An 11,455-nucleotide genomic window follows, 5' to 3' on the forward strand; every position below is an offset into this window, starting at 1 on the left:
TTTAAAAGTTTTGTTTTATAAATTACCTGAAGAGCTTTTGCAGTGGAGAGCTGTGTCACTTTTGGTCTAATTTCATAAATTAATTGAAATGGTGATAGCTAACTTGAATTGATTTGTTAAAAATTATGGTAATATATGATCACTGTACACACATTAACTTGAGTAAAACCCACATTACACAAACTTGAGTAAAACCCAGCAGTATAAAAACTTGCAGTACACAAACTCGCATTACAGAGAAGACTACCCGATGTAAGTTCAGTTATTAGTTAATTAATATAAATTCAGATTTTTAAAACTGGACGGTTAAATAATACAGTTAGTTGTTATAGTAAGTAATTCAGTTTTCTTTAGTTTAATAAAAATATAGTTAACTATAATTTAGTACAGTTTAATTAATTATGTCCAAGCTTAACTACAATATTTAAATATGATATTGTTTAAATATAATATTGTTTATTGGGTATCTATATGATTTATAATCAATATATAATTTATAGTCAATAAAATTATAGAATGATTATTAAATAGTTTTTTAGAGACAGATTAGTTATCAGATATTGAAAATTGTATTCATAAATAGATAAATTTAATGTTGATTAATAGGTGTCAAATATTGAATACTATGTTTTTAAAGGTCACATTTATTCTTTAGATTATGATATCGCATGTCTATTTATACTTATTGGAAACATTCTCACCATTAATAACTTAATAAAAATATTTAATTTCTCACAAGTAAGTTGGACATTAAATCTTGACCAATGAACTCATAATTGATACTCATTCAAATGAATTTATTATGAGAAAACATCTTTATAATAATTATTTTTATCATAATTTGATTTTACCTTTTTGCATTAATTTATATTTGAGTAAAATATTTAATTACATTACTAAGAACTCGAATTTTTTTTTGAGACATCCCATTCTATAAAAAGCGAAGAAGAGTTGAAAAACGTCTACTAGATAATAAAAGTTTACATAGTAAAAGACAATTTTACATTATACGTTTGGTCTGCAAGAAGATGATGCATTTGAAACATTGACGAACTAATCTTTGAAATTTTGGGAAACATCATTTACGAATCAGACTTTGTGGACAAAATTATATTATAATATTAAATTTGATTCATATGGTTAATATATATTTTTTTCATTATAGATTTTTCTTAAGAAAGTGTTGAACTTGTGGTCTTAATGGGGAAAAGCTTTATATTTTGGTCTCACGTGTGGTATACCATTTTTTTTAGTATTTATTATATCTTATCATCAGCATTTACGAAACTTTAAAGTAATATTGAATATATATGATATTTTTTTAGATATTCCTCGTAACAAACTTATCGAGCTAAAGATAATTATATTATTTTTTATAATTGAAAGATAATATTATTATTTATATCTTTATCATTAACTTTGGCGAAACCTTAAAGTAATATTGAATATAGATATGATTTTTTTTCCATAGATTTCTCTTTGTAACATACTTATCCAGCTTATGAAGTAACTTAGTGACAATAATTGAAAACAGATTACAAATAACATGTCATTACAATTAAAATATTTAAAAAGTGAGTGATGAAAATGATTAAGTCATTAATCATATTTATTATTACATCCATGATTATTATGTCAACAAGTCACAGAAAAATAATGACAATCTTGATTATGTTATTAATAATAATAGTTATGATTATAAAGTTGACCATAATGGTGACTATAATTATAATGGCCATGACGGTTTTAGTGCAATGCGAAGATCCGGAATATTTTACGAATTTTATTTTATGGAATAATTTTTTAAATTTTTTAATGATTATATGATATTTTAATTTTGAATTTTTAAATATTTTAATCTAAATTATCTATTATTTTTAATTTTAAATTAACATTATTATTAATTGACTTTGTAAAACCCCAGAAAATGGTATATTTTAGAAGTAATGGGAATATAAAAATAGTGAGACTCGATTATTTTAGTATTAAACGGTTTTATTATAAATAATTTTGTTATAAACGAGTTTTATTATTTTAAAACGTTCACGAAATCATTTTTCTAGAGTTTTCTACCTTGTTTCTAAGAGTTCTTGATCTCAAGTCCTTTATTTGACGATCATGAGGTGCCTAGATGATCACGGCGTCAAGGTCTACCATTCTATCCGATCAGTTTATTTAATAGAGCAAGTAAGTTTCGACTCATTTTTCCCCTTTCGTTCCTAAATCTGTTTTAGAGTAATATTGTTCTGTTGCATGTGTAATCATGCATCTCCTACATGTTCTTGATTCATCTAGAATTCTAAGAACTCTGTTCGTTTCTAATTTGGTGTTTCGTAGGTTCATCTAGGTATTCCTTGCGGTTCAAGTAATCGTCCGAGCATTTTTAAAGTTTGGCAGTTGGTTTAGAGGTAAGGGAAGGTAGAGTTTTCTTGAATTGATGATAATTGTGTATGTTAGAGGATGCATGAATATTGAACTGTGTGAGTAAAATTTTGTTCTATGATTGAATGTAGAGAAATCAATTAGATGTTTGACGTTTTGTGTTGATGAATGATGTATAATATGTTGAATTTATTTGTATATGACATTGATGTTGAATTTAGTGTTGATAAAGTGAATTGTGATGATGGAATTATTGGGAGCAAGGGTTACTTATAGGTTATTTTGGTCTAGAAATGAGGTCTTAGAAAGTGAAGACTATGAGAGAAGTCTTGTGAACTGGTTTGAAGTATGTGAAGTCTGTTTTGAGTGTGTTATGAGTGGTTAAGATGTTTAAAATGAATGAAATATGTGGGGAGAAGGTTTGGTGATAGATAAGGTAGAGTTGTACTTGGTTTAAAACTCAATTTGAGGAAGTGAACTAATAAAAACTTGAGTTAAAGGTTTTGTGCTCAAATGGTCAGTTTGATGAGTTTTGGTAAGTCATTTGGGACTTGCTTGAGTCCCTAAGTTGCTTGAAATTGTACCACAAGTGGTAGAATTCAATTTGAGTCTCTAAGTTGAGTTTTTGGTTGAGATCTTGTAGCTACTTGTTTAAATTGATGTTAGAAGGGTTTAAACAAACTTAGTTAAGTTTAATTAAGTATATAAAACAATATAATAGATGGGAAAAATAGTTGGAATTGGTAAATTTGATGTAGGTTGCGTAATTCTGCAGATTTAGTGTTGCATAACTATGCAAACTCGCTTAGCGAATTCACTCGCTCAACGAGTGAATTCGCTCAGCGAGTGGTGGTAGAGGTGGATTTTCTGTCAGAGGAATTTCGCTTAGCGAATGGTATGCGTTGGGCGAATTGTTGAGGTTTGAGAGCTTTGTCAGTTTTATTCAAATAGCGAATGACATGCGCTGAGCGAGTGAGCTGAGGGTATAATCCACTGTTTGGGGGGTTTCGCTTAGCGAGAGTATGCACTGAGTGACTGGTCCAAGTTTTAGTACTCTCTAAATTTTATAATCACTAAAATATATCTATAATCAAAATGTGAAGTTTTGTCTCTTCTATTTATTTTCTTTTTCTTTTATCATATTGTCAACACCTAATTTCGTCCGGGTGAATAAATAAATAATAATGGAATTTATTTATTTTATTTATTTTTTTTATTCTGAATTTATCTTATCTTATTTTGTTATTTTGAGTTATTGTATTTTATTCTATTATATTGTGTTTTATTTTATTTCTTGGTTATTCTGATTTTTCATTTAGGGTTATTTTATTTTAGGCTGTTCTATTTTATTCTATTTTTATCTTTATGTTCTTTTATTTTAATTCATTTGTCAAAATGTTAAAAAAAAAATGGAAAGAAACAAAACATAAAGGTAGAACATGATCCTGGCAAAAGTCAAAACTGATTCACTATCAGCCTTCCAGGTTTCCAGTTTTCCTTTTCCTTCACGTTATCTCCCATATTAGGATGGGAATCTTTTGGTAAGCCATGCACAACCCAACACTACCTTGGCCTGATTACTAGACATGGAAATGTCTTGCCTGACCATGGAGAGCAGAAAAAGGAAATAGAGCGGTTGAATGGCAGGGTGGCAGTGACCCAACCTGGTGCAAAGGAAAAGAGAACAGACAGGAAGCAGGAAAAGAGGCCGAGACACGTTTTTCACAAAAAAAAGGGAAAATTGATTCCTCCCCATTCACATAACGGTACCCTCACTATCCACAGGGGGCATCTTCATCTATCCACTCTCGTTAGCATCTTCCTGGTGGTAGCTCGCAGGCACTTACGAAGCAAGGAAAAGCTAGAACGCGAAAGGTAAGTCTTCACTCTTAAATTGCTCATATGCTATGAATGTTTGGGATATTGATGGCTGCTGTCTGCTTGCGTTGGGTTGATATCTGCTTCCATTTGATTTGATAACGCTTGGCATGGTTTGCTTGCTCATATGTGGACTAAAGATGTAATTATACTGGGATATATATTATCTGTTACTTCTGGTTTGCTTTTGTTCCCTCCCTTGTCGTTCATCCATTCTCAACAATCCACAAAAAAATAGAATATCTATGATCCCATAAACACTGATCATCACCAGAAAAATAGAACACCAAGGCAGACTCATCGATACCCATTCATTACTCTAGCAACAAAGAATGCCAAAGCAGATTCAATTTTTCTTTCATTTACATTCCTTAATCCAATCACCAAAAGAAAGAGTATGAGATAAAACCTTCTCATAATGTGCCTCTCATATCACTGTCATCCTCCCCAGCCATCACTGATCTCAGTCTCTCTGCTCTTGAGACCCATCCCATTCAGTCAGCATGAATCACGCCATCCCAATTCCATTCCTCTGCTAGAACAATAATCTAACCCCAACCACCCCTTGACTACAGCAATCACAAGCCAAAACAAACCAACAATTTAAACCTCTATGTCTCAGTTCATTTCCAAACCCCCAAACATTGTCTCGGCAAGCCTCTGTGACTGTCCTCTCTGATAGCTCAACGGTGGAACCACGCTGGTGGTGGTCTCAGTGGCGGCGGCTCCAGCCTCTTTGGCAACGGCGACAACAATAGAGAAAGGGAGAGAAAGGAGTCACGCGCCGGTGAAGGTGGCTGGGAATCGCAGCAGTTCCGGTGCGAGAAGGGTCGTACCGCGAAGGCACCGGTGGCGACTGGATTTGGTCATGGCGGTGGAGGACGTCAACGCGAGAACCGGCGGCGACCTTGGTCGTGACCTGTGAACACTGGTGGTGTTCTGGTTCAAGGCGGCCGTGATCGTTCCAGCGGCGACTGACGAAGAAGCGTGAGAGTTTCTCTCTCGCACGCGAAGAAGAGAGAGAGATCGGAGCGGTCGCCAGAGGTGACTTTGAAGGCGATCGGCGCCGCCGTGCTTCTCGGTTTATGGTGGCCGGCGTGGTTGATTCGGCAAAGGCTGTGGTGTGGGTGTGCGGCGAGCGCCATTCTTCTCTGCTCTGGGGAAGGATGAGAGCAAATGAAGTGGTGGAGGCAGAACCCCTAATGTGCTAGGCTAGTGAATGAAGAAGACTTTGGGCCTGGCTCTTGGGCAGCTTTGCTCATTTCTGTTTGAAACCCTGATTCCATTCACACACCCTTTCATTTTTTTTCTGATCGGGCCTCAAGCCCATTTGCGTTTCTGAAAACTCTAATAAAAGAGTTTAGGCTTTGGATCTTCTTCTCCAAACATCCCCATTCGTAGTGGGCTTAGTTTTTCCTGGTGCACCATTCGACCTTAGGCCGGCACACCCCTATCCATTCCCTTGGTCTGGGCTCAGGCCCATTCTGTTCCTAAAAAATAAAAAGAAAACAAATTTTCTCCTGCGCCCCCTTATTCTCATTTTCGCACCCCTCCCCGCCTGGGCTTTGGCCCAAATTTTGCTTTTTGTTTAAACACTCCTTTTTCTTATTTGGCACCTCCACACCTTTTTTTTTTATTTTTTTTATTTTAGTTTATTTCATTTACTTAGTATTTTACCTTAATTTTATCCTTTTACTTTTTACTTTATTTTCATTATTTATTTAGTTATCCTTTTATTTTATTTTATTTTATTTTATTTTTTATTTTATTTTATTTTATTTTATTTTTTCACTCTCTTTTGTTCCCATTTTAAATATTCATCTATTTTTTAATGCACTTTTATAAATAATAATAAAGATATTTTAAAGGTTTAAACACATGTGTGATCGCACGCATCGTCCTTGTGTTAGAACCTTTTCTTACTTCTCTTCTAAAAAATAATAATAGAAATACGTTTAAAGGTTTAAGCACACGTGTGACCGCTCGCGTCGTCCTTGTGCTAATAACCTTTTCTTCTTCCTTATAAAATTACAAAAAATACGTTTTAAAGGTTAAGCACATGTGTGATCGCACGCATCGTCCTTGTGTTAGAACCTTTTCTTCTTCTCTTCTAAAAAATTACAAAAATACGTCTAAGGGTTAAAGCACACGTGTGACCGCTCGCGTCGTCCTTGTGCTAAAAACCTTTTCTTCTTTCTTAAATAAAATTACAAAAAATACGTTTTAAAGGTTAAGCACACGTGTGACCGCTCGCGTCGTCCTTGTGCTAAAACCTTTTCTTCTTTCTTAAATAAAATTACAAAAAATATTTTAAAGGTTGAGCACACGTGTGATCGCACGCATCGTCCTTGTGCTAAATACCTTTTCCGTTTATTTTATAAAAATATCAAAAAATATAAAATTTTCAAAAACTAAAAACATCAACAATTTCAAAGCAACAGACAATTTCTAGCCAGAACTACGTTATCCTTGATTCTCCATCAAAAGTGGAGATACGTAGGAGCAAGGCTAGTCCTTGTCAGGTTCACTTCCCCAAAAGTCCAAATTTGTCCTTAATCATTTTCCAAACAAATTTTCTAAACAATTTCTCAAACAAACTTCTCAAACATTTTCAAAAGAACTACGTAACCCTGATTTCTCATTCTGAATGAGAATACGTAGGAGCAAGGTCAATCCTTGTCGGGCCCAAAAAACTAAAAAATACATTTTGTTTCTTTAGAGTCTTATTTTAGGGGATAGTTAAACATTTTGAAAACCACATCACTTTCGCGTATTTAGTTAAAGGTACTGCCTTCGGGCAGGCGCTGTAGGGTGCTAATACCTTCCCTACGCGTAACCGACTCCCGAATCCAGAATCTGGTTCTTGTAGACCGTGCCTTATCATTTTTATGGTTTTTCCGTAGTTTCCCAGAATAAACTATGGTGGCGACTCCAAAATCTCTTTTCAAAACCCGTTTCTTTTTTTGGATCGTCGTCCCGTCGCGATTCCGGTTGCGACAGATGGCGACTCCGCTGGAGACCTTTTTTAGAGAGTCAAGCCATTTAACTATATGCGCGAATTCAATGTGGTTTTTCTTTATGTTTTTCTTCCCTTTTTCTTTATCTATCTTTGATATTTGAATAATCGCATGTGAATAAATTTGCTTGTTGGATATTGAACCCTAGGGTAGAAAATGTGTTATATCTGCCTGGGAATCTTCTGGTTGTTTTGCAGGTGAGGGTTTGGGGTGTACAATTGCATTCTCCCTTCGCACACACACATTATACACATCATGAGTGGGGCCCTATACCCGGGTCTGAGCGTAGCTTAGAAATAGAGGGGTTGTGTAGCGGTGCCATTTGGGACATACTTCCTGTTTGGTTATCGTGAGAACCCCAGCTAGAGTTTGTTCTCTTCACTTGTGTCTCCGCATCTAGTTGATTACTCGACTGTTGTGGAGATACTATGAAGGGGGCCATAGCTCTAGTGGCCGTTGATCTTTAGGTTCAGGTAACCATCCTTGTGAGATTTCATATACTTAACCTTGGATCTTAAGTGTTCAACCTTCAGTAGGACACAAAGGGAGATGTGTGCAATCTTATAATCCTCATTGTTGCTTAATAAAATCCAACACATTGTACATATCACTATATCTTTTGATACATTTTTTTTCTTTCTTTCTTTTCTTTCTTTTTCTCATGCATTTTTATGGTCTTGTCACTGGTTCTAGTCAGGAAATTATAATTTTGTGATTAAGCCTTTGAGATAAAATGGAAATTAACATGAGATCTGAAGTCAAGGGGGGTTCAAGTTCAGAAATTTTAAAGGAAAGGATAGCCATTGAAGTAAAGGAGGGTAATATGGATTGCCTGAGAGAACTGCGGAAGAAAATGGAGACAACCCAAAAGGATGCATTCAGGAAGGAATATGGGAATTTGTTGAGCCTGTTAGAGGTGGAAGTACAAACACCGGCCATTACTCTTTTAGCCCAGTCTTATGAACCACCATTGAGATGTTTCACTTCATCGCCTACGCCGCCATGAATGCATTTGTGGGTTATAAAGAGCGCTATGAGAATCCAATCACTGCTATCCTAGCTGAAGTTTATGGGACCCTTCATAGTTGTTATGAGCTAAAGGACAGGAAGATGTTATGCTGCTTACCGGTGGTGCATGCATGGTTCATCTCTCGGATGAGTAAGGGAGCCTTGAATGCCACGTGTCCTATGGAGGAGCTACTGCGGTGTAAACCAAAGATGAAAGAGGCAAATGAATGAGCGCAACTCTATGCGGGCTTAGAGGAGGAAAGGTTTAAATGACGTGTTTTCTAGGCAGCAAGGACCACAAATCATATATCATTGCGGGAAGTACCCTAATGTACCCCTCATGGGTATTCGATGTTGTACTAATCACAATACTGTGTTAGCACAAAAGCAATCTGGGTAGCGCCCACGCCTGCATCTCTGGCCATATCGCAGATCTTAAGAGGAAGGAACCTTTGCTGAATTGCTTCATCAGGTTAGAGACACTTGGGGCAATGGTCGGAGGGAGGCTCAAGATTATGGATTATTAATGAAAGTTTTCCTTAGGAAAGGGAACATAGAAAGGGTTAAGACAATCAAGTTGTAATTCACGTTAATTTCACCTACCCAAATTGTGAAAAACAATTTCAAAATGACGAGCAGTGGATAAAAGCAGTAGTGACAAAACGGAAGAAGGAACGTTGGCATCGGGCTGAATCAGAGAAGAAACATCAAGAGTTGATGAATCAGATGAAGGAGTATACCGTTGAACAAGGGCGAGTTATACAAAACTGGAAGAGAAGTTTCTCACAACTAGCTTCCCTTGCTAATGAAGCCATTAAGGATGTCCCTAAGTTATTAGCTGATGCTGAATCTGTAATGCCGATCTTTAATCCGCCTAAGAAGGTCGAAACTTTCCTCAATTACTGCAAGAAACTGATGAGAGAAATGAAGAATGTGATGGCTGAGGCTCGTGATAATTGATCGTGATACCTCACATGTGGTGAACTTAAATGTTGTGGATGAACTGTCCTATTGGCTTTGTTTCATGTTAATTTCCAGATTATACATTTGGCAATGTTTTCACATCTTTATAATTTCTTACTATAGTAATTGCGTCACTTTGTCTTTACTCTTTTTCTTTTCGTTTTTATTTTCTTTTTCTTAATTTATTTCATCTAATGAAATTCAGATTTAAAAATAATAATACGGCTAAGTCTCCAAAACACCCTAAGGGACACGAACCAGTGGAAAAGTCATGGAGAACCAAGGAGAAGTTCAAGAGGGGATGAAAGCCGATATCCAACAGCTGAAGGGACAAATGAGTCAAATCTTAGAGGCTTTGAATGCCTTACAAAGCCCTGGAGATTCGTGCGCACAACAACCACAACAAACAGTTCCAGAGGCACAAACTTTCCCTTCCTATGGTCTTCCCCCGAATTACACTCCACCCTCAGGAGTGGAATTGGAACACCTTGACGTTCAAAAGGCTGAAGATAATGCAGTTGAAGTAGAAGACGAGCTTGGGGCAACCACTTTCACAATTCCTGGGAAAACGATCCAACCAGGTACTGAGAGCATGATAATGGAAAAACAACCCGGGACGAAGTCTTCATCTTATGTCGTTACACCAGCAGATTTTAAGGACGACAAGAGTAAATTAGAAGTCTTTGAGAAGAGGTTGAGAGCCATAGAGGGCGAAGGAAGTTTTGAATTTGGAGATGCTAGAAAACTATGTTTAGTTCCTGATGTGGTGATACCTCTAAAGTTTAGGTTGCCAGAGTTTGAGAAATATCGGGGAAATACTTGCCCAAGGAGCCATGTAACCATGTACTGCAGAAAAATGGCAGCTTATGCCAACGATGAAAAACTTTTGATTCACTTCTTCCAAGAAAGTTTAACTGGCGTGGCTTTAACTTGGTACATGCGCTTAGAAACGACTCACATCTACTCATGGAAAGATCTGGTTGATGCATTCCTAAGGCAGTATGAATATAATAAAGATCTAACACCCGATAGAGTACAATTGCAGAACATGTTGAAGAAAGAGTCTGAATCATTCAGAGAATATGCCCAAAGGTGGAGAGAAATTGCTGCTCAAGTAGAACCGCCTCTGAGTGACAAGGAGATGACTACCATATTTCTGAATACTCTACAACCACCATTTTATGAACACATGATAAGCAGCGTCTCCTCAAGTTTTGCTGACATAGTAGTAATTGGAGAGAGGGTTGAGGGTGGCATAAGAAATGGAAAAATTGCACTAGGCCCAGAGCTAGTAGCAAGTTTAAATGAGTATGGTCCTAGACATGAAGAACGAAGAGCTAATTCACATTTTACTGCCTATCCTCAAGTGTCACAGTCCTATGGGTCCAATCAAGCCATTCAGCGAAGAAATTACAATCGTGACGAAAAGGTCGCCAACTTTACTCCTATCCCCATGACCTATACAGAGCTACTACCAGATCTTCTCCGCAACAACCTCATAGAGGTTTGTCCCACCAGGCCTGTACGACCTCCTTACCCAAAGAACTATGACATAAATGCCAGGTGTGATTATCATGAAGGAGCGCGTGGACATTCAACAGAGGCATGCAAGGCTCTAAAGCATAAAGTGCAATCTTTGATCGATTCAGGATGTTTAAAGTTTGAAGAAAGTCAATCCAGCACCCTGACAAGGCGTGAGTTCGCCTCTACAAATGCCATGAACAAATGAAGAGGACTCTAGGACTATGTGGGAAAGCATAGGTTATTGTAAAAGGCGAAATTGATGTTGTTTTGCTCGTGTTTTGAATTGTCTTGCTATGAGGGCAATGCTCATTGATATCATGTTTCCATCCATGACTTTTAATGTGAACTTTCGTTACGAGGTATCTCCAAGGTTTACTGGAAATCATGTCCTAATAGGGTGTCGTGGAGAACGAAAGCCGCAAAGAACAAATTGAAAAAAACAAAAATGATGAAGGCAATCTTGAGTCACTTGTCTTTCTTGTAAATCATCAAACTCTTGTTTTTTCAAAAAAAATAGCAAAAAGGAATAAAAAATGATAATCGAAAACAAAAGTTGCAGTGTCAGATTATTCCGAGGTCAGATGTTGAATCAAAAATGACAATTTGACGTTTTTTGTCGAGACGTTTGTGCGCATGTTGCTTGAAAACCTTCACCATTTACCTTTTCCAAAATAAAGGATTTT

The 11,455-nt window shown here is 36.4% G+C and overlaps 1 protein-coding gene across 1 annotated transcript; it reads left to right on the forward strand.

Annotated features, from left to right (window-relative positions):
* The first annotated feature begins 9,519 nt into the window (after positions 1–9,519).
* Positions 9,520–10,977, forward strand: LOC148205730 (uncharacterized). The gene has a single exon (XM_088105161.1). The coding sequence runs from the start codon at positions 9,520–9,522 to the stop codon at positions 10,975–10,977; it is 1,458 nt and encodes a 485-aa protein (XP_087961287.1).
* Positions 10,978–11,455: the final 478 nt, after the last annotated feature.

The sequence above is a fragment of the Vigna umbellata genome, chromosome 1 (genome assembly GCF_029865625.1).
Source record: "Vigna umbellata cultivar VRB3 chromosome 1, Vumbellata_1.0, whole genome shotgun sequence".
Classification (NCBI taxonomy): Eukaryota; Viridiplantae; Streptophyta; class Magnoliopsida; order Fabales; family Fabaceae; genus Vigna; species Vigna umbellata.